The 22736-nt window shown below is 48.0% G+C and overlaps 2 protein-coding genes across 3 annotated transcripts in view; both read left to right on the top strand.

Annotated features, from left to right (window-relative positions):
• The first annotated feature begins 5058 nt into the window (after positions 1-5058).
• On the top strand, positions 5059-8344 carry LOC100995791 (putative uncharacterized protein encoded by BRWD1-AS2). The gene has a single exon (XM_055105205.2). It carries the CDS (start codon positions 7907-7909, stop codon positions 8342-8344), a length of 438 nt encoding a protein of 145 aa, XP_054961180.1. The 5' UTR covers positions 5059-7906.
• Positions 8345-8444: 100 nt separating this feature from the next.
• BRWD1 (bromodomain and WD repeat domain containing 1) overlaps positions 8445-22736 on the top strand; it is a 134192-nt gene continuing 119900 nt past the window's right edge. Inside the window, exons 1-4 of one of the 2 annotated variants that reach the window (XM_055105204.2) lie at positions 8489-8886; positions 9021-9079; positions 9219-9248; positions 9393-9452. In XM_055105204.2, the coding sequence (XP_054961179.1) occupies positions 8838-8886; positions 9021-9079; positions 9219-9248; positions 9393-9452 (198 nt within the window). In that variant the 5' untranslated portion in view covers positions 8489-8837. Of the gene's footprint in view, positions 8887-9020; positions 9080-9218; positions 9249-9392; positions 9453-22736 lie in introns of both variants that reach the window. The other variant, XM_063601440.1, reaches the window with a different exon arrangement.

The raw sequence follows: 22736 nt of genomic DNA, 5'->3' as shown, positions 1-22736 counted from the left end.
AGTGATTCTCCTGCCTCATCCTCCTGAGTAGCTGGGATTACAGGTGCCTGTCACCAAGCTCGGCTAATTTTTTTTGTATTTTTAGTGGAGACAGGACTTTCACCATGTGGTCAGGCTGGTCTTGAACTCCTGACCTCAAGTGATCTGCCCGCCTCGGCCTCTCAAAGTGCTGGGATTACAGGTGTGAGCCACCGCGCCCAGGCTTGTCTTCAGATCTAACCACCACAGTGGCTGAAAGATTTGAGGAAATGTTGAAAGCATAACTATCTCATATTTGAGGGACTGTCTAGTTGAGCAATTTTTCATTAAACATCCAACAAATATTTATTGCATACCTACCATAAGTATGTCAGGACTCATCATAGCCCTGCAGATGTATCAGAGAGCAAAACAGACACAGATCTCTGTCTGCCTTCATAGAATGTCAAGAGATAGACAATAAACAAAATAGACGGGGACATGTTACAGTAGGTTAGAAGATCAACAGTGCTATGGAGGAAAAGAACACAGGAAGAGTAAAAGAGAAATGGGCACAGAGTGAGGATAAGTTTAAATTGTACTTAGGGTGGTTAGGGAAGGTCTCACTGAAAATGTGACATTTGAGCCAAGACTTGAAGGAGGGGAGGGACTCAGCCATGCAGTTTTTCCAGGAGAAGAGCATTCCTGCAGAACAAACAGCAAGTACAAATGCCCTGAGGCAGCCGTGGGCCAGGTCACGCCACGGTGAGGCTGGAGCACTATGAGAAGGGGAGCAGTCAGGTGAGAGGTAAGACAAGCCAGAGAGAGGCCAGATCGTGTGGACTTGGCCTTTTCCTCTGGGTCTGATGGGAGCCTCTGGAGGATTTTGAGAGAGGAAGGACAAGTCCGTCTTTAGTTTTTTTTTTTTTTTTTTTTTTTTTTTTTCTTGAGATGGAGTTTCGCTCTCGTTGCCCAGGCTGGAGTACAATGGCTCGATCTCGGCTCACTGCAACCTCCACCTCCTGGGTTCAGGCAATTCTCCTGCCTCAGCCTCCTGAGTAGCTGGGATTACAGGCACACGCCACCATACTCGGCTAATTTTTGTATTTTTAGTAGAGACAGGGTTTCACTGTGTTGGTCAGGCTGGTCTCAAACTCCTGACCTCAGGTAATCCACCTGCCCCGGCCTCCCAAAGTGCTGGGATTACAGGCATGAGCCACTACGCCTGGCCCTGTCTTAAGTTTTAACAGGATCCCTCCAGCTGCCTGAGAATACACAGAAATAGGATGAAGGTAGAAGCAGTAAGACATAAGAGGTTATGGTGCTCTTCCGGATGAGAAGTGCTTAGATTCTGGATACATTTTGAAGGTAAGCTAATTGGATGGTTTACTGATGAGTTGCATGTATGATATAAAAGTTATGACTCTGGCCAGGCACGTGGCTCACGCCTGTAATCCCAGCACTTTGGGAGGCCAAAGCAAGTGGATCACCTGAGGTCAGGAGTTCGAGACCAGCCTGGCCAACATGGTAAAACCCTGTCTTTACTAAAAATACAAAAATTAGCTGGATGTGGTGGTGTGCACCTGTATTCCCAGCTACTGGGGAGGCTGAGGCAGAATTGCTTGAACCTGGGAGGCGGAGGGTGTAGTGAGCCGAGATCATGCCATTGCACTCCAGCCTGGGCAACAGAGCAAGATTCTGTCTCAAAAAAAAAAAAAAAAAAAAAGATATGACTCTAAGGTTTTTGAAAAGAGATTAACGGCTTGGGTGTGGTAGTCACACCTATAATCCTAGCACTTTGGGAAGCTGAGCTGGAGGATTGCTTGAGCCCAGGAGTTCGAGACCAACCTGGGCAACATGGTGAATCCCCGTCTGTAGAAAAAATGCAAAAACTAGCCAGTTGTGGTGGTGGGTGCCTGTAGTCCCAGTTACCTGGGAGGCAGAGGTGGGAGGATCAATTGTGCCTGAAAGATCGAGGCTGCAGTGAGACGTGATTGCACTACTGCACTCCACCCTGGATGACAGACTGAGACACTGTTTCAACAAGAAAAAAAAGGGAAGCCCAACTCCTTAAGGGGCAGGGGAGGCAGTGGTCTTAAAGCCCAGAGAGGGTCTCTATGTGCAAAGAGAGGGTCTCTATATGCACACAAATAGCAGTTACTATCAACCTGTGGCTTGGCAGGAAAGGAGCTGGGAAAATGGAAACTCCAACCTCACTCTCCTCCCACCCTTCCATCTCTGGCTGAGGCCTCTTACCAGATGAATCCCATTGGAAACTCAAGGGCAAGCGAGCCATGGCTTTACTGCACAGTCATCTTTCCTGGGTGTGGAGCAGGGAGGGAGGAGAGTAGAATGTCCTCCACAGTGTTAAAAGCAAGCCAAGGAGTTTGGATTTGAGGTGACAGCGAATGAGAAAGACGTGAACAGGGAAGCAATATGTTAAGTTGCACTTAAGGTTTTTAAAAGTAGTGACAGGATTATCTCCAAAGAAGATATAGAAGTGGCAAAGAAAATAAAAATAAATAAATGAAAGGAAAAAAATAAAATGACAGGATTAATTAGGTGGAGAGTCAGGGAGAACTTTAAGCAGGATGCTCGTTGATGATTGAGGGCCTGAACTAAGTGGGAATGGAGAGAAAAAGAATCATTCTTATATAACAGGGTCATGTTGAGAGCTGGGCATTGTTCAGCGAGCTTCACAGGCATGCTCTCTGGAAATGCTCACAAACACCTCTAGCTGTCTCATGATCCTTAAATACTGCATGGAAATGATTTAGGACAGTGTCCAGCATACAAACATATCCAATAAATGTTATTAGTTGTCATGCTTATTTTAAAGATTATTAAACAAAACAAACAGAAAAATATCTGAGCCAAGAGGTTGCCCAACTCCGACATCCAAACACAGACACATTCTGATCCCAGCTCCCATGTTCCCAAGGTCTTGTCCAACCACACTGTGTTTTCTCTAGTGCTGTGAGAAATGTTTCAAAGTAAGAACGAGTAAGACTTGGAGACAGACATGGGCCAGCGCCTGCAAGCTGGGAACAAATAGGACAGAAGCCAATGGCAAGGGAGAGGCAGAAGTTGGAGAGGGAAGAGATAAATGTGGAAACAATTTGCTGAGGAAGGCAGGGATAAGTAGCATTAAGGGGACAGCTGGTTGGGTTAGACTTAAAGGGAAGAAAAGGTCCTGTGGGAAAGATGACACCACTAGTAGGTGGAGGAAGGGCATCAGGAATTAAATGCAATATAATATCTACTAGTGACTAAGGGCTTATCAAAAGATCAGATACCTTCTTCATTTTTACTTTGAAAGTCCTCCAAAAATCGATCAAAGTCCAGGTGTGGTGGCTCACGCCTGTAATCCCAGCACTTTGGGAGGCCAAGACAGGAGGGTCACTTAAGGCCAGGCAACGCAGTGAGACCCTGTCTCTAAAAAATAAATAAATAAATAAAATCTATCGAAGTGTTAACTCTCGTCTTCCTAGGGAATTTATCCAACAGAAGTCCAGGAAGATCCAGGTGGGAGGATCACTTGAGGCCAGGAGTTTGAGACCAGCCTGGGCAACAGAGCAAGACCCGCATCTCTAAAAAACATTAAAAAATTAGCCAGGCATGGTGGTGCACACCTGTAGTCTCAAGTACTCAGCGGTAGGACTGCGAGGCTGCAGTGAGCTCTGACTGTACCACTGCACTCCTGCCTGTGTGACAGAATGACATACTGTCTCTAAAGCGGAACAAAACAAAACAAAACAAAGCCCAGGAGCCAGGGAAGACTTTTAACACATATTTTGTTGAATGAATGAATGAAGTGATCCAGGTTTTTGTGTGCATTTAATTTCACCTCTAGGTGCTGATCCAGTTTGTGGTATAGTGTTCTGGAGGTCCAACGTCATCTACTTCCTGCCCTTCAGAGGTATGCTGATGTTGTGTGTACATCAACATCAGCACAGCCTCCTGAATGAACCTAAATTCAGTTAACATAAATTTGCATTAAAACTAATATTAGGCTTTGGATTATGTATCTGAGTTGTTTTGCATGTTCTCCATTGCTCACAGATTTCCTTATCTCATTTTTCAGAGTCTTTTGAAATTGACTCTAATCTACTAATTCATTCCATTTTGACCACTCTCTTATGTGAATTGTTGGAACCAGACTTCTTTGGTCACCATTTTCTAGATATGCATTCATATTTAACGTTGTTGGGCTTCCTAAGTGGTGATTTGGAAGGCCTTACTGAATTTTATTTTCCTCTCATTCACAGACAGATTAAAAAAAAAAAGCTTTCCATTTTTAGGCAAATTCTTAAACTTTATTAGCCTTAGTTCCTCATTCTTTTTTGAGACAGGGTCTCGCTCTGTTGCCCAGGCTGGAGCACAGTGGTACCACCATAGCTTGTGACAGCCTCAAACTCCTGGGCTCAAGTGATCTCCTGCCTCAGTCTCCCCAAATAGCTCAAACTACAGTCACCCAACACCATGCATGGACTAAGTTTTTAATTTTTTGTAGAGAGAGGGTCTCACTATGTTTAAGACCAGCCTTGAACTCCTGGGCTCATGCGGTCCTCCTGCCTTGGTCTTCCAAAGTGCTGATAGCACAGACGAGAGCCACTACGCCCAGACTAGTTTCCTCATTCTTAAAATGGGAATAACAGAATCTAAGAGTTGCCTGCGGTAAATGAGATTACACACGTACTTATCACGTGGGCTTCCAAATGTCAGCTCTCTGATGCACTAGCTGTGCAATCTTGTGTAAGTCTCCTAATTTTCAGGTCCCATTTCCTCTTTTGTGAAACGTGGCCAAGGGAGAATGGACTTTGCAGTGTTTGTGTTTCAGTCTAAGGTAATACTGTCTACTTGGGATTGCAGTCCAGCCACCACTTACCAGCTATATGCCCTTGGGCCATACTCCCTCTGCACCTCAGCTTGAGCCTATCAATGACATCTAAGAGCTGTTTATCCAGTCAGGAGTTGCTTGCCACGGGATAAGATGTTGGTTCCCTTGAAAATGCAACCCTATAGCTTAATGTCACCCACTGTTAAGATTTTCCAACACTTCCTTACCATATAGCTTTCTTGTGGTGAAACTCTAAAGTTATTTCCATTTACCCAAAAGCAAACCTCAGTGTGTACATACGGAATGGCTTGGATTGAATTGTGTGAGGAATACACAGATTCTTGCCTTGTTTGGAGACCACTTCTGGTGGGTACCCACTAAGGAGTTGCTCTTGGACAGTGTATTTCTTTTTCCTCCTCCTGGCAGGCAAATATGAGAGTCACATCTGAGTCTCTTGACATATGGGAGTCGAATCGGGAAGATATTCTCTCTCTTGTTAGAAATCTTTGTTCCTATTCAAAATTTAGAAAGAATATTTGTCATGAATGTGATAGTAAGTTGTAAAAGGACTCCCAAGGCTCTTGTAAAGGAAAACTCATGTCATCATGTCTTTTTTTTTGAGACAGGGTCTTGCTCTGCTGCCTAGGCTGGAGAGCAGTGCTGTGATCATGGGTCATTGCAGTGTCAATCCCCCCCCGGCTCTAGCCATTCTCTTGCCTCAGCCTCTTAAGTAGCTGGGGCTACAGGTACACACCTACCACCCCTGGCTATTTTTTATTTCTTGTAGAGATGGGGTCTTACTATGTTACTCAGGCTGGTCTTGAACTCCTGGGCTCAAGCAGTCCTCTGGCCTTGGCCTCCCAAAGCGCTGGGATTACAGGTGTGAGCCACTGTGTCTGGGCTCGTGTCATCATTTCTGATCTCTTGTAATGGTTATCATGCTGCCAGTATCAGAACTATAATTTTGGACAATGACCAGAGCTTGGGATATAAATTCTTGTAATATCTTTAGGGGGTTTTTAATCTTACGCCTTTGTTACAAAATGAAATGCACAACTCCTTGGTCAATCATTTAAAGTTTAAATTCTCCCCTCTTGATGTCTTTGTCATTTGGTAACATTGGTAATCTTGCAGCATCAGATCACTGTCCCACAGTCATCTATGCACTGTAACTTCAAATAATCAAGTTGTTGCAAGCAGTTACTCATCTTAACAATCTAGCTACCAGCCTGTATGCCCTACCTTATTTGTTGGCACAACCTTGGAAAGCCCCAAACGAGATTTTTGTGGTTATTTCACCCCAACTTCATCTTGCAGATTTACTGTCCTACATACTTCTGATCTTGTCTCTTCTCTATCCTTATGACCAACGCCCTCATGCATCATTTCTTTTCTATTTCAGGGGTATGTTAAGTGCCTCTTGGTCTTAACTTTCTCAAACCCATCCTAAAATAGAAAATGATTCCTTCCTGGCTTAGAATCTTTCAATTGCTCCCAATTTCAACTTCTGACATCATGGTCCCATCCTCTCCAAAGTCACCCCAAGTAGTCATACTAAACTTCGGGTTCCTTAAACTAGAAATCATATTCATGTCTTGGCCCTCTGTTGTTTGTATGTGCGAAATCCCTTTCCACACATTGTAGCCTGGATAACCCAAACTTCCCTAACATTTCCCCCACGCACAGGCAAGCTGATCTTCTGATATATCTCTGCCCTAAATCGTGTCATTATTTGCTTACATCTGTTTCCCCTAAGAGACGCTGAAGTCTTTGATGGCAAAGCTGTGGCTCATTCCTTTTTTTTTTTAATCTCCATCACTTGTTAGTGCTTGCTGAATTAACAGATGTAAGGAGTTAACTTACTGATGCACTAGCTCAAACATATTTAGATTGTTACCTCACAAATAGCTTTTTTTTTTTTTGAGACGGAGTCTCGCCTTGTCGCCCAGGCTGGAGTGCAGTGGCGCGATCTCGGTTCACTGCAGCCTCCGCCTCCGGGGTTCAAGCGATTCTCCTGCCTCAGCCTCTCAAGTAGCTGGGACTAGAGGCGCGCACTGCCACACCTGGCTAATTTTTTTATTTTTAGTAGAGACGGGGGTTTCACTATGTTGGCCAGGATGGTCTTGATTTCCTGACCTCGTGATCCGCCTGCCTCGGCCTCCCAAAGTGCTGGGACTACAGGCGTGAGCCACCATGCCCGACAGCCTCACAGATAATCTATGTCCATTTATAAATATATATAAAAGCTTTTGGCCAGGCGCAGTGGCTCAAGCCTGTAATCCCCAGCACTTCGGGAGGCCAAGGCGGGTGGATCACCTGAGGCCAGGAGTTCGAGACCAGCCTGGCCAACATGGTGAAACCCGTCCCCACTAAAAATATAAAAATTAGCCGGACGTGGTGGCGCGTGCCTGCAATTCCAGCTACTCGGGAGGCTGAGGCACAAGAATCGCTGGAACCCGGGAGGCAGAGGTTGCAGTGAGGTGAGATCGCGCCACTGCACTCCAGCCTGAGAGCAAGACCCTGTCTCAAAATAAATAAATAAAAGCCAACTTGTACACGGTGCTTACTGTATACCCGGAACACAAATTCATTAAATCCTCACAACTTTGAGACAGGCACAAATATTATCTGTTTACTAGTGAGGAATTACCTACGGTTTACTAGTAAGGAACACTGAGACCCACAGGTTGTGACTTGCTCAAGGTCAAGCTGGTGGAGCCAAGACAAGGTGCAGGCAGAGAGTCCTGCCCTAGAGTCTGACCCGAACCACATTTAACGTCTATGTGGTGTGTAGGTTATTGCCATGAGTAAGAATCAGAATTGTTAACGCGCATTCCAGGAAGGCAGGGACACCACTGAGTGTTACTGCTGTACTTTAGGGGCCAGAGCAGGGCAGGCTGGATGCGCGGAGGAAACTCATAGTTAGGTCAGAAGCCTGGCAAGACAAGGGAATTTTCTGGTCGTCGTTCACCTCTCCAACCTCACATCCTACTAGTCTTCCAAGAGGATTCTAACTGCACATGACTCCCTAGTTTCCGGCTTCTCTTCCTAAGGAGGGTCTGCGGCCCGTCTGCACCACCCTCTCCCCGCAGTCCCGTTTTCCTGTCCATGCTTGGACGGATCCGGCCGAACCGTCAGCCGCAGCTGCGCGCTGCTCCCCCGACTCGCACCCCCTCGGCGAAGCGCTGCATTTTATGTAATTTTCTGCCGGGCTGCTGGCTTGTGGGGGTTGTGGCTGGGTCTCGGCAGCTTTCAGCGCCGCAGACGCTCCGGCAACGCCGGCATACGAGGCCCCCGCCCCAGGAGCGCGGGTCCGGGCGGCGTTCCCCTCTGCGGGAGGCGCGGCGAGCCAATCCTCACTTTAAAGGCTTTCGTGTCCTCGAAGCGAGGGATCTTCCGTGGGGGGCAAGACGCGCTGGCCCCAGACGACCGGTCCGTGAAATGACCCTTCCGAGCGACCCGGAGCGGGCGACCTTGCCAAAGCCGCGACTCGGGGCCCCTGCGGTCCCGCGTAGAGGACCCAGGTCCCACGGGGGTCGGCGGTGAATCGCTCCCTCCTGTGGCCGCGCTTCCGCCCCCGGCACCCGCCCGCTGCTGGGCCGCCCGGCGTCGCGCGGCCGCCCGGCGTCGCGCTGCCGCCTCACAAAGCCCGGGCCGCCGCCTCATTGCGCGCAGGGATTCGGACCACGCGCCCTCCCCTCCCCCACTCGCTGCTGCGGCGCCCAGGTCTTTGCTTCCGCGTCACTTTCTCCTCATCGAGTCCCCGGAGGCAGAGAGCTGAGCGAGGCTCGCCTCCCCGGGCGGGACGCGAGCTGCGGTCCTCCCTTGGCGCAAACCCCCGCCCCCCGCGGAGGGACTACTTTTCGTCTCCTGCGGAGGGACTACTTCCTCCCCCGCGGAGGCGTCGGTCCAGGAGGCGCGCACGGTATGGCGGCGGCGGCGGCGCGCGCCTGAGAAGAGGGGACGCCAGCCCGGTCAGGCCTCGGCGCGGCCTACACGCTCCGCTCGCTCGCTCCCGCCTCCCGCCCCGCGCCCGGCCATGGCGGAGCCGTCGTCCGCCCGACGCCCGGTGCCTCTCATCGAGTCGGGTAAGACGCGAGGCCGTGCCACCCCCGCCCTGGCGCTCCCGGCTGCTTCGGCTTCCCCGGCTCCCCCGGCTCCCCCGGCCCCGTCCCCCTCCCCTCCCCGCCCGGGCTTGACCCGACTCCCTGTCTTCCCGCAGAGCTGTACTTCCTCATCGCCCGGTACCTATCGGCGGGCCCGTGTCGGAGAGCGGCCCAGGTGAGTGCGGGCCCGCGGGCGGCTGCGGACTTGGCGTCCCCAGTGTCCCCGCCGCCGGGGGTCGCGGGTGGTGGGCGGGGGTGAAACGGGAGCGCCCCGGGCCCGACCCCACCCCTGACCGCGCGTCTCTCGGCCGCAGGTGCTGGTGCAGGAGCTGGAGCAGTACCAGGTTTGTGCGCGCCCGTCCCCGCGCTCCCTCGGGTTCCTCCTCCCGACCTTGCCCTGAGGGATGCTCGCCCGCGCCCCCCGCCCGCCCCCCCGCCCCCCCCGCGCCGGAGCGGTGGTCACTCGTGTGCGTTTCGTGTCTTTCCAGTTGTTGCCGAAGAGATTGGACTGGGAGGGCAACGAGCACAACAGGAGCTACGAGGAGTTGGTGAGCATTGGGCACGTTTGCTCCCCGGGTTTTCCGTGCACCGCCCCCCGCCCCCGCCCCTTCCCCTCGCGGGGACCCCGGCCCGTGGGGTGCAAAGTGTGACCCGCACTGGGGGGCGGCCCGGGGATAGCTGCGTTTCCGGCTGAAGATTTTGTTTTGTTTTTGAGGCGGCCAGGTTTGTTTTGGCAGGAAACAGTCATGGGGGGCGGCGCGGGGCGGAGCGGTGGGGGCGACTCGCGGAGGTCCTGCGGCAGGGGTGGGGCTCCAGGTGCGGCCGCCTCTGCGGGGGTGTGGCGTGCGCAGCCAGCCATTCAACTGGGCGGTTTCATTCGCTTCCCCACTCCACCCCGCTTGTAACTCGCGCTCTGATTGGCCTCCCTGCTCTTGCCCCGCCCAGGTCTGTCCCCCACTTGTTCCCTAGGAATAGAATCATTGGTCTCTGAAGGTGGAGAAATGTTCTTGTGTTGAGCTTTTTATTTTTTGTTTTGTCAGCAGCGTCATAAAAATCTTGCAGCTGTATGAATATGCCACTGTAGTGCTTGTGCTCCTTTCTACTGTACAATATTTGTTGAACGCCGTAGTTGATGAGTTTCACACTGATCTTGTAGATAACACAATAAAGTGCTTTAAATAGGCACTTTTCTTTTGAGCTCGGTTAATCGTGCATTACAGTCTCATTTCTTTTGTGAACTTGGTTAATGTCTCTATATAATTTGCTTTTTATCTATAGTTACAGCAGTTGCAGGGATTCGTTTGTTTTTACTGGAGACATTTTTCAGGAATATATTTTTGCCGTTTCGTTATTAGGATAAAGGAATTCATTAATTGCCAGGCCATATTCAGCATCTTGTATAAGGAAAACAATTGAGAAAGAACAGAGCTTCTGAGTGATCTTTTACCACAGTTGGAAGACCTGTAACACTTGAGTGGTAGAGTATGGTGGCAAGTGAAAAGAAGAAAAAAAAGTGGTAGAAGATTACTGGTTTTGAATTAGACAACAGAAGAAACCAGAGGATGTGTTATTTCCATGAACAGTTAACTTTTGAAGCCTGGTGCAAGTAATAAATAATATTTGCCTTCTTAGATTTTGAAGTAAACACTTAACAGTGGATGTTTTCAAGGGAATGAGTTCTAAAAATTCTGATGGCAATGTGTTGAGTTTGACATTTTGAGAGTTTATTTTTGTAAACGTTGAGGAAACATTTAAAGGACGCCCTCTTTTAGTTTTCTTCACGGATAATATAGCCTTATAGGTGAAGCGGAAAAGCATTACTGGTTATGACGCTGTTGTCGTGCTGAGAGAAAATAACTTGAAACAAATGTAGTGCTGTAACTACTGGAAAAATTACTTTTAAAATACATTTATAGGGGCTGGGTGCAGTGGCTCATGGCTGCAATCTCAGCACATTAGGAGGCCGAGGTGGGAGGATCACTTGAGGCCAGGAGTTCAGACCAACTCTTGTCTCCACAAAAAATAAGTAACAGAAAATTAGGCGGATGTGGTGGTGCGTGCCTGTAGTCTCAGCTATTTCGGAGGCTGAAGCGGAAGGATCACTTGACTCTGGGAGTTTGAGGCTGCATTGAACTATCCTCCTGCCACTGCACTCCAGCCTGGGAGATGGAGCAAGGCCTAGTTTCTTTTTTTTAAAAAAAAAATTTATATAAATTTTTTGGCTTTTGTTGGTAGAATTGCTTAAAACCCTACTTACTATTGTTTAAAATCACTTAAATTCTGTGATAATATGGCTGTGATTTGGCTATGACATATGGCATCTATCATTGCCTCCCTGATTTGGTCTGTCTGGTGGGTGTCCTTTCTTTTTTACCTTCCTCTCTGCCCTCCAGTCCCCCAGGACTGAGTGATGATGAGCCTCATGTGTAGAGAATTATTCTTTTGTTAATGGTATATGTATCGTTTCTAAACTTTCAAAGTCTTTTAAAAATACCTTATTAAGAAGTATTCCAGGCCAGCTGCAGTGCTTACACCTGTAATCCCAGCACTTTGGCAGGACGCTTGAGGCCAGGAGTTCCAGACCTGCCTAAAGTGAGGTTGAGGATGTAGTGAGCCCTGATCAAGCCACTATGCTCCAGCTTAGGTGAGCGAGACCCTGTCTCGAAACGCAACAACAAAAAAGAAGTATTTCAGATGTACACAAATGAGAATAATGTAATGCACCCCTGTATATCATCAAATTTGAATAATAGTAATTTTTTTTTTTTGAGACAGTCTGTTTTGAGGAGCAGCCTCGGCTCACTGCAACCTCTGCCTCCTGGGTTCAAGTGATCCTCTTGCCTCAGCCTCCTCAGTAGCTGGGATTACAGGCACCTGGCTAATTTTTGTATTTTTAGTAGAGATGGGGTTTCACCATGTTGGCCAGGCTGGTCTCAAACTCCTGACTTCAGGTGATCTGCCTGCCTCTGTGTCCCAAAGTGCTGGGATTACAGGCACCTGGCTAATTTTTGTATTTTTAGTGGAGAAGGGGTTTCACCATGTTGGCCAGGCTGATCTTGAACTCCTAACTTCAGGTGATCTGCCCGCCTCTGTGTCCCAAAGTGCTGGGATTACAGGCGTGAGCCACTGCGCCTGGCCAACAAATTTGAATTTTGAAAGTTACTAACTTGCTATATTTAGTTTGGTTTCTATTTGAGGTATACATATAGTTTTAAGAAACTATCAATGGACATCTTCAAACAAAAATAATAGAATAAATGACCCACCCACTAGGTGCCCATTTTCCAACTTCAGTGATTATCAGAGAATGTTGCATATTGTCTGCTCCCTTGTTTTTAAGCAAATTCCAGAAAGCCATTCATTTCATTGGTTAATGTGTTGGAATGTTTTAAGGCAGATTCCAGACACTACATTTATTTCATCTCTAAGTTTGTCAGAGTTCATCTCTAAAAAATAAGGACTGCTTATTATATCATCAAGTGCCAATATCACAGAGTCCATATCCAGATTTTGTTTTTGTTCCCTGGGTGTCTTTTTTTTTTTTTTTTTTTTTTTTTTGAGACGGAGTCTCGCTGTGTCGCCCAGGCTGGAGTGCAGCGGCGCGATCTCGGCTCACTGCAAGCTCTGCCTCCCGGGTTCACGCCATTCTCCAGCCTCAGCCTCCCGAGTAGCTGGGACTACAGGCGCCCGCCACCACGCCCGGCTAATTTTTTTGTATTTTTAGTAGAGGCGGGGTTTCACTGTGTTAGCCAGGATGGTCTCGATCTCCTGACCTCATGATCCGCCTGCCTCTGCCTCCCAAAGTGCTGGGATTACAGGCGTGAGCCACCGCGCCCGGCGTCCCTGGGTGTCTTTTTACAATTAGTTTGATTTGGTCTTGAGAAAGGTCCATACATGCATTGACTGATTGATTCTCTCCCCGCCCCACCCTGGGTCTCACTCTATTACCCAGGCTGGGGTGCAGTGGTATGATCACAGCTCACTGAAGCCTCCATTTCCCAGGCTCAAGCAATCTTCCCACCTCAGCCCTCCACCTCCTGAGTAGCTGGGACCACAGGCATGTGCCACCACACCTGGCTAAGTTTTTTTTTTTTTTTCCCCCCCTAGAGAAAAAGACTCGCTATGTTGTCCAGGCTGGTCTCAAATGTTCCTCCCAAAGTTGGAATTACAGGTGTGAGCCACCACACCTGCCCTGATTTTTTTTTTGTTTTTTTTTTGAGATGGAGTCTCACTCTGTCGCCAGGCTGGAGTGCAGTGGTGTGATCTCGGCTCACTGCAACCTCTGCCTCCCGGGTTCAAGCGATTCACCTGCTTCAGCCTCCCAAGTAGCTGGGACTACAGGCGCACACCTCTATGCCCAGCTAATTTTCGTAGTTTTAGTAGAGACGGCTGTTCACCATGTGGGCCAGGATGGTCTCCATCTCTTGACCTTGTGACCTGCCCGCCTCAGCCTCCCAAAGTGCTGGGATTATAGGTGTGACTCACCGCATCCTGCCCTTGCCCTGATTATCTTAAATCTCTTTTTATCTTGAATAGTCTTGTTTCTATGCCATTGATTTACTGGAGACCAAATCATTTATCCTGTAGAATGTTTTACATTCTGTATTTGTCTTATTGTTCCTCATGATGGTAACTTGTTCCTTTTTCTTAGTGGTTTTCATCTTCAGATGAGAATCATCTGGGGAGCCTTATAAAATCTGGTTGCCCAGAGTATGCCCCAAACCAGTTAAATCAGAATCTTTGTGGTGGGACTGGACATCAGTATTTTAAAAAGCTTTTTAGATGATTCTAGTATTAGTGTTTGTAAAGCCACAATTTATCTTAAACTTGTGACCATGCTGTTATTCCAACCTGTATTTGGGGGCAAGAGTATTTTTGGTACTTTTGCTTCTTTTTTTTTTTTTTTTTTTTGAGACAGGGTGTCATTCTGTTGCCCAGGCTGGAGTGCAGTGGTATAATCTTGGCTCACTGCAACCTCTGCCTCACAGGTTCATGCAGTTCTCCTGCCTCAGCCTCCTGAGTAGCTGGGATTACAGACATGTACCACTATGCCTGGCTACTTTTTGTGTTTTTAGTAGAGACGGGGTTTCACCATGTTGGCCCGCCTAGTCTCGAACTCCTGACCTTCAGTGATCCACCTGCATTGGCCTCCCAAAGTGCTGGGATTACAGGCATGAGTCACCTTGCCAGGCCTACTTTTGCTTCTTATAAGAATTGAAGCCAAGTGTGGTGGCTAAGGCTACACAGAGACTTGAGAGTCTGAGGTGGGAGGATCACTTGGTGCCAGGGGTTTGAGAGCAGCCTGGGCAACATAAGCAACACCTCATCTGTAGAAAAAAAGTTTACAAAACCTTGGTTTACAGGTGTGAGCCTCCGTGTCCAGCTCCCAAGTTTCTAGTCTCTACCTGCACTGCTATATTGCTAGACTGTAACTCATCAATCACACTACCATGATCATTAAGTGTCCCCAAGTTACAAATGAAATACCTATAGAATGATAGATCTCTATAGTCAATGACAATACAGAATCCATAGAGGAAAGAAATTAGCTACCCTCAGGATGAAGGGTCTTTAGAGTTCCACTGTGAAAATTAAATGATAATGGGATTAGTTTCAAGACTTGTGGGAAATACAAAATTGTAAAAGAGGTTTTTGTTTTAAAGGGGTCTTACTATTAAAAAAGGCTCAGCCTAAGACTTAAAGTATCTGGCAGTGCACCCAAGTTCCAAGTCATAGCCTAAAATCTTCTATCATAACCTGATTCCTTAATCCTGTAGAGTACTTAAAATGGTAATACCAGTCTCCTCCCAGTTTGGGTAATTAAGTCATAACCCAGGAAGGTTAACAAGCGAAGATGAAGAAAAAGGAAAGTAGAAATGTATTCACACAAGTATATATACATATAATATGTACAATATATACATACAAACATATATACATAAAATATATACATATAATACATTGATATTCATACAAGTACATATTCTGACGTAGTAACAAGTTTTGTAATTACTGAGTTACATTTATTTGTTTGATAGAGTCAAAAAAATTACAAAATAAATTTGAAATCTATTTATAAGTTTAGTCTTAGAAAATTCATGGTTAGGTGTGTCTAAGTTAACCCTGCTGAGGTGATTAAAATAACTGTACGCTTCTAAGTGTAGTGAAAAATGCCCAAGGAAATTTGATTAAATGTGTAAGTGGTATAAAATATTTTATGATTAAATTTTCAATTATAGCCAGGCTCAGTGGCTCACACCTGTCATCCCAGCACTTTAGGAGGCTGAGGCAGGTGGATCACCTGAGGTCAGGAGTTCAAGACCAGCCTGGCCAACAGGGTGAAACCCCGTCTCTACTAAAAATACAAAACTTAGCCAGGCGTGGTGGCAGGTGCCTGTAATCCCAGCTACTTGGGAGGCTAAGGCAGGAGAATCACTTGAACCCAGGAGGCGGAGGTTGCAATGGTCCGAGATCAAGCCATTGCACTCCGGCCTAGGCAACAAGAGCAAAACTCCATCTTAAAATAAATAAACAAATTTTCAATTATCAATTAAACAGTAACCAAAGAATAAAAGTAACTATTTGTTTCTGGATTTATAAATAAGATTTGTATTTGAAGGTTTAAGAAAAATGACTACTTGCAATTCTAATAAACCAAATTCTGATTTCAGTATAAATAACTTTTAAGTCTGTTCCTCACACAAAAGGACTACTCCAATATATTTCTTTTTTTTTTTTTTTTATTGATCATTCTTGGGTGTTTCTCGCAGAGGGGGATTTGGCAGGGTCACAGGACAATAGTGGAGGGAAGGTCAGCAGATAAACAAGTGAACAAAGTTCTCTGGTTTTCCTAGGCAGAGGACCCTGCGGCCTTCCGCAGTGTTTGTGTCCCTGGGTACTTGAGATTAAGGAGTGGTGATGACTCTTAACGAACATGCTGCCTTCAAGCATCTGTTTAACAAAGCACATCTTGCACCGCCCTTAATCCATTCAACCCTGAGTGGATACAGCACATGTTTCAGAGAGCACAGGGTTGGGGGTAAGGTCACAGATCAACAGGATCCCAAGGCAGAAGAATTTTTCTTAGTACAGAACAAAATGAAAAGTCTCCCATGTCTACCTCTTTCTACACAGACACAGCAACCATCCGATTTCTCAATCTTTTCCCCACCTTTCCCCCCTTTCTATTCCACAAAACCGCCATTGTCTTCATGGCCCGTTCTCAATGAGCTGTTGAGTACACCTCCCAGATGGGGTGGTGGCCGGGCAGAGGAGCTCCTCACTTCCCAGTAGGGGCGGCCGGGCAGAAGCGCTCCTCACCTCCCGGACGGGGCGGCTGGCCGGGCGGGGGGCTGACCCCCCCCACCTCCCTCCCGGACGGGGGGCTGACCCCCCACCTCCCTCCCGGACAGGGCGGCTGGCCGGGCAGAGGGGCTCCTCACTTCCCAGTAGGGGCGGCCGGGCAGAGGTGCCCCTCACTTCCCCGACGGGGCGGCTGGCCCGGCGGGGGGCTGACCCCCCCACCTCCCTCCCGGAGGCGGCGGCTGGCCGGGCAGAGGGGCTCCTCACTTCCCTGTAGGGGCGGCCGGGCAGAGGCGCCCCTCACCTCCCGGACAGGGCGGCTGGCCGGGCGGGGGGCTGATCCCCCCACCTCCCTCCCGGACGGGGCGGCTGGCCGGGCGGGGGGCTGACCCCCCCACCTCCCTCCCGGACGAGGCGGCTGGCCGGGCAGAGGGGCTCCTCACTTCCCGGTAGGGGCAGCCGGGCAGAGGTGCCCCTCACCTCCCGGACGGGGCGGCTGGCCAGGCAGGGGGCTGACCCCCCCACCTCCCTCCCAGATGAGGAGGGAGGACGCTCCTCACTTCTCAGACGGGGTGGCTGCCGGGCGGAGGGGCTCCTCACTTCTCAGACGGGGCGGTTGCCAGGCAGAGGGTCTCCTCACTTCTCAGACAGGGCGGCCGGGCAGAGACACTCCTCACATCCCGGACGGGGCGGCAGGGCAGAGGTGCTCCCCACATCTCAGACGATGGGCGGCCGGGCAGAGACGCTCCTCACTTCCCAGATGTGATGGCGGCCGGGAAGAGGCGCTCCTCACTTCCTAGATGGGATGGCGGCCGGGCAGAGACGCTCCTCACTTTCCAGACTGGGCAGCCAGGCAGAGGGGCTCCTCACATCCCAGACGATGGGCAGTCAGGCGGAGACGCTCCTCACTTCCCAGACGGGGTGGCTGCCAGGCAGAGGCTGCAATCTCGGCACTTAGGGAGGCCAAGGCAGGCGGCTGGGAGGTGGTTGTAGCGAGCCGAGATCACGCCACTGCACTCCAGCCTGGGCACCATTGAGCACTGAGTTAACGAGACTCCGTCTGCAATCCCGGCACCTGGGGAGGCCGAGGCTGGCGGATCACTCGCGGTTAGGAGCTGGAGACCAGCCCAGCTGACACATCGAAACCCCGTCTCCACCAAAAAAATTCGAAAACCAGTCAGGCGTGGCGGCGCACGCCTGCAATCGCAGGCACTCGGCAGGCTGAGGCAGGAGAATCGGGCAGGGAGGTTGCAGTGAGCTGAGATGGCAGCAGTACCGTCCAGCTTCGGCTCGGCATCAGAGGGAGACCGTGGAAAGAGGGGAGAGGGGAGAGGGGAGACGGGAGACGGGGGAGGGGGGAGGGGAGAGGGGAGAGGGAGCTCTATCTACCACACAGTCCTTCTCTGAATATCTCTTTAAATCTTAATGAGTTTTCTAATGATACACTAAATATAAGGATCTTCTGGTATTTTTTCCGGTCAAAGAAAATGGCCCACAAAAATGTAACACATTATTCAATTATTAAGTCTCTTAATCTCTTTCCCTTTAAATAAACCCCTCTACAAACCTAGTCCTTCCGAATTCTTAGGCTCAGTTCTGTAGTTATATTTCCTTCCTCCTCTGTGTTTACCACTCGTATACATGAAAATTACAATTAAATAACATGGATTTGACAGGCCCAATGCAGGGTTAGATATTTAAAGATATCTAGGCCGGGTGCGGTGGCTCACGCCTGTAATCCCAGCACTTGGGGAGGCCGAGGCGGGTGGATCACAAGGTCAAGAGATCGAGACCATCCTGGCCAACATGGTGAAACCTCATCTCTACTAAAAATACAAAAAATTAGCCAGACGTGGTGGCGGGCACCTGTAGTCCCAGCTACTCGGGAGGCTGAGGCAGGAGAATCACTTGAACCCGGGAAGCAGAGGTTGCAGTGAGCCAAGATTGCACCACTGCATTCCAGCCTGGCGACAGAGTGAGACTCGATCTCAAAAAAAAAAAAAAAAAAAAAGATACTTAAAGATAACTAGTCTCAATTCTTTGTTTTTTGAGTTTGGGTCTCTTGTCCAGGCTGGACTGCAGTGACACAATAATGAATGGCTCACTGTAGCGTCCCAATAATGAATGGCTCACTGCAGCGTCAAACTCCTGGGCACAGGTGATCCTCCCCATTCAGTGTCCCAAGTAGCTGGGACTACAGGAGGGCGCAGCCACACCCCGATAAGGTGTTTTTTTTTTTTTTCTTTTCGAGACAGTCTTGCACCGTCGCCAGGCTGGAGTGCAGTGGCGCAGTCTTGGCTCAGTGCAACCTCCGCCTCCTGGGTTCAAGTGATTCTCCTGCCTCAGCCCTCCTGAGTAGCTGGGACTACAGGCACATGCCACCATGCCCAGCTAATTCTTGAATTTTTAGTAGAGACAGGGTTTCACCGTGTTGACCAGGATGGTCTCTATCTCTTGACCTTGTGATCCACCCACCTCAGCCTCCCAAAGTGCTGGAATTACAGGCGTGAGCCACTGCACCAGGCCTAATTTTTGTATTTTTAGTAGAGATGGGATTTCACCATATTGGTCAGGCTGGTGTCTCAAACTCCTGACCTCAGGTGACCCACCGACCTTGGCCTCCCAAGGTGCTGGGATTACAGGTGTGAACTATTGTGCCTGGCTGGCTGTGCTACCTTATAAGAGAGTAGTTACTAGTTTCCATAGGCTCACCCAACAACAAGAAGTTATTTGTATCTAACGGATAAAAGTTGAGTGACTTGTTTATTTTCAGATCATATGTATCCTTATGGATATTTGCAAGCTTACTGTATTGATTCCTGAGAAAGATTTGTTAAAATCTCCAACTACGGCCAGATGTGGTGGCTCACGCATGTAATCCCAGCACTTTAGGGGGGGCCAAGGCGGGCAGATCACTTGAGGTCAGGAGTTCAAGACCAGCCTGATCAACCTTGTGAAACCCGTCTCTACTAAAAATAAAAAAATTAGCCAGGCATGGTGGTACATGCCTGTAGTCCCAGCTACTTGGGAGGTTGAGGCAGGAGAATTGCTTGAATCCAGGAGGCGGAGGTTACAGTGAGCGGAGATTGTGCCACTGCACTCCAGCCTGGGCAACAGAGCAAGACTCCATCTAAAAAAAAAAAAAAAAAAAAAACTCTCCAAATATGATTGTGGATTTGTTGCTCTTTTTGTCCTTTTTTGAAGCTGTTATTAGGTACATTCAAATTTAGGATTTTTGTTTTCCTATTGAATTGACCTTAAATATTAGAAAATGCTTTATTCATTATAATCTTCTTGTCTTCCCATCTACTTTGCCTTACATTAATATAGCCACACCAACTTCTTTTGGTTAGCAATGGCACAGTGTATCTTTTTCTGTCCTTTTCCTTTCAACCTTTCTGTGTTCACATGTTTAAAGTTTATGTCCTGTAAACAGCGTGTAGTTTTATGTGCATTCTTTTAGTGATGTTTTGGTCATTCGTATTTTTTTTTTTTTTTCCCAGACAAGTTCTCACTTTGTTGCCCAGGGTGGAGTGCAGTGGCATGATCATGGCACACTGCAGCTTTGACCTCCTGGGTTCAAGGGATCCTCCTGCCTCAGCCTCCTGAGTAGCTGAGTCTATACGTGTGTGCCATCATGGCCGGCTAATTAAAAAAAATTTTTTTTTGTAGAGACTGTCTCACTATATGGCCTAGGCTCATCTTGAACTCTTGGACTCAGACAGTCCTCCCGCCTTGGCTTCCCAAAGTGCTGGGATTATAGGTGTGAGCCACTGTGCCTTGCTCATTTGTATTTAACATAATTAAACATAATTGGGTTTAAGTCTACCTGTTCTTTATCTCATTTCTTCTTTATTCTTTCTCTCACTTTTTTTTTTTGATTAATCAAGTATTAAGATGACAGCAGGATTTCAAAAAGGTAAAAAGTATTCTACTTATTCTGTATTTCTTTTTTTTTTTTTTTGAGAAAGAGTTTCACTCTGGTTGCCCAGGCTGGAGTGCAATGGCGAAATCTCGGCTCACTGCAACCTCCGCCTCCCGGGTTCAAGCGATTCTCCTGCCTCAGCCTCCTGAGTAGCTGGGATTACAGGCGCCCGCCACCACGCCTGGCTCATTTTGTATTTTTAGTAGAAACGGGGTTTAACCACGTTGGCCAGGCTGGTCTAGAGCTGCTGACCTCAGGTGATCCACCCGCCTCAGGATCCCATAGTGCTGGGATTACAGGTGTGAGCCACTGCGCCTGGCAACTACTTACTCTGTATTTCTTTTCTTTTTCTTTTTTTTTTTTGAGACAGGGTCTCACTCTGTCACCCAGGCTGAAGTACAGTGGCATGATCACAGCTCACTGCAGCCTCAGCCTCTTGGGCTCAAGCTGTCTTCCAACCTTAGTCTCCTGAGTAGCTGGAACCACAGGCATGCACCACCACACCTGGCTATTTTTTTTGTAGAGATGGGGTTTTGCCATGTTGCCCAGGCTGGTTTGGAACTCCTGAGCTCAAATGATCTGCCGTCAGTCTCCCAAAGTGGACCTCGCCTGGCCTAACTATTCCTTTTCTTCATTTTTTTAATAACTTTTTTTTTTTTTTTTGGAGTTGGAGTCTCGCTCTGTTGCCCAGGCTGGGGCGCAGTTGCGTGATCTTGGCTTACTGCAACCTCTGCCTCCTGGGCTCAAGCGATTCTCCTGCCTCAGCCTCTCAAGTAGCTGAGATTACAGTCGCCTGCTACCATGCCCGGCTAATCTTTGTAGTTTTAGTACAAATGGGGATTCACCACATTTGCCAGGCTGGTCTTGAACTCCTGACCATTAGTGATCCACCTGTCTTGGCCTCTCAAAGTGCTGGGATTACAGGTGTGAGTCACTGCACCCGGCCTCTTTATTTCTTTTTAGTTATATATCCTTTTATTATTCTTTGGGTGGTTTCCTTAGAGGTTTCAATATACATTACCAATATACATTACTTTACATTAGTTCCTTTACCACTTCCCAAATAAATAAAGTTATAACTGTTAGTTGTCACCATCTTGTCGCTTTGAGCTAGTAATCTTTTTTTTTGAGACGGAGTCTCTGTTGTGCAGGATGGAGTGTGGTGGTATGATCTCGGCTCACTGCAACCTTTGTCTCCTGGGTTCAAGCAGTTCTCTGCCTCAGCCTCCCAAGTAGCTGGAATTGCAGGAGCATGCCACCACACCCAGCTACTTTCTGTATTTTTAGTAGAGATGAGGTTTTGCCATGTTGCCCAGGCTGGTCTTGAACTCTTGGCCTCAAGTGATCCGCCTGTCTGGGCCTCCCAAAGTGCTGGGATTACAGGCATGAGCCACCATGCCTGGCCTTACTTTTTTTTTTTTTTAAGACGGAGTCTCACTCTGTCACCTAGGTGTGAGTGCAGTGGTGTGACCTTGGCTCACTGCAACTTTTACCTCCCAGATTCGTGATTCTTGTGCCTCAGCCTCCCAAGTAGCTGGGATTACAAGCATGTGCCACCATGCCTGGCTAATTTTTGTATTTTTAGTAGAGGTGGGGTTTCACCATGTTAGCCAGGCTGGTCTTGAACTCCTGACCTCAGGTGATCTGCCCACTTCAGCTTTCCAAAGTGCTGAGATTACAAGTCTGAGCCACTGCTGTCAGCCCGGACTTACCACATATTATAAAAGTTTCAAGATGTTGTTACTGTTGTTTTAAAGTCAATAATCACTTGCTTACCTACCTATACATCTTTTCTGGTATTTTAAATTTCTTCCTCCACTTCCATGGGACCTATTTGTGGTAATTTTTCTTCTGTCTGCAGAACTTATTCTGTTATTTCTTTTAATAAAGGTTTGGCCGGGCTTGGTGGCTCACGCCTGTAATCCCAGCACTTTGGGAGGCTGAGGCGGGTGGATTACCTGAGGTCAGGAGTTCGAGACCAGCCTGGCCAACATGGTGAAACCCCTTCTCTACTAAAAATACAAAAATTAGCTGGGTGTGGTGGCGTGTGCTTGTAATCCCAGCTACTTGGGAGGCTGAGGCAGGAGAATCGCTTCAACCTGGGAGGTGGAGGTTGCAGTGATCCAGCATTGGGGCCACTACACTCCAGCCTGGGCCACGGAGCAAGACTGTCTCAAAAAAACAAAACAAAACAAAACAAAAACACACACACAAAGCTTTTTAACAAAGGTTTGTTGACAGTGACTTCAGTAGCTATGGAATTCTGATTCATAGTCCTTTTTTTTTTTTTCGGCACAGTAAAGATGTTCTACTGCCTTATGCCTTCCTAATGTTGAAAATTTAGCAGTCTTATTGCTCCTTTGAAAATAATGTTGTTTTTGGTCTGGTTGCTTTTAGGATTTTTATTTTGTCTTTTATTTTCAGCAGTTTTACTATGTTGTCCTGTAGTCATGATCTATTGCTGTATAACAAATTACCCCAAAATTTAGCGGCTTAAAACTACACTAATTTGTTGTTATCTGCCAGTTTCTGTAAGTCAGCGGTCCAGACACAGCTCAGATGGGTTCCCTGTCTCCTTTTCTCTGAAGGTGCAGTCAAAATGTTG

The sequence above is a fragment of the Pan paniscus genome, chromosome 22 (assembly GCF_029289425.2).
Source record: "Pan paniscus chromosome 22, NHGRI_mPanPan1-v2.0_pri, whole genome shotgun sequence".
Classification (NCBI taxonomy): domain Eukaryota; kingdom Metazoa; phylum Chordata; class Mammalia; order Primates; family Hominidae; genus Pan; species Pan paniscus.
This window is presented reverse-complemented; position numbering and strand designations above follow the sequence as displayed.

What these genes read in the sequence shown, in the direction of transcription:
- LOC100995791 (XM_055105205.2), top strand. Translation starts at nt 7,907, where the DNA reads ATGCTTGGACGGATCCGGCCGAACCGTCAGCCGCAGCTGCGCGCTGCT.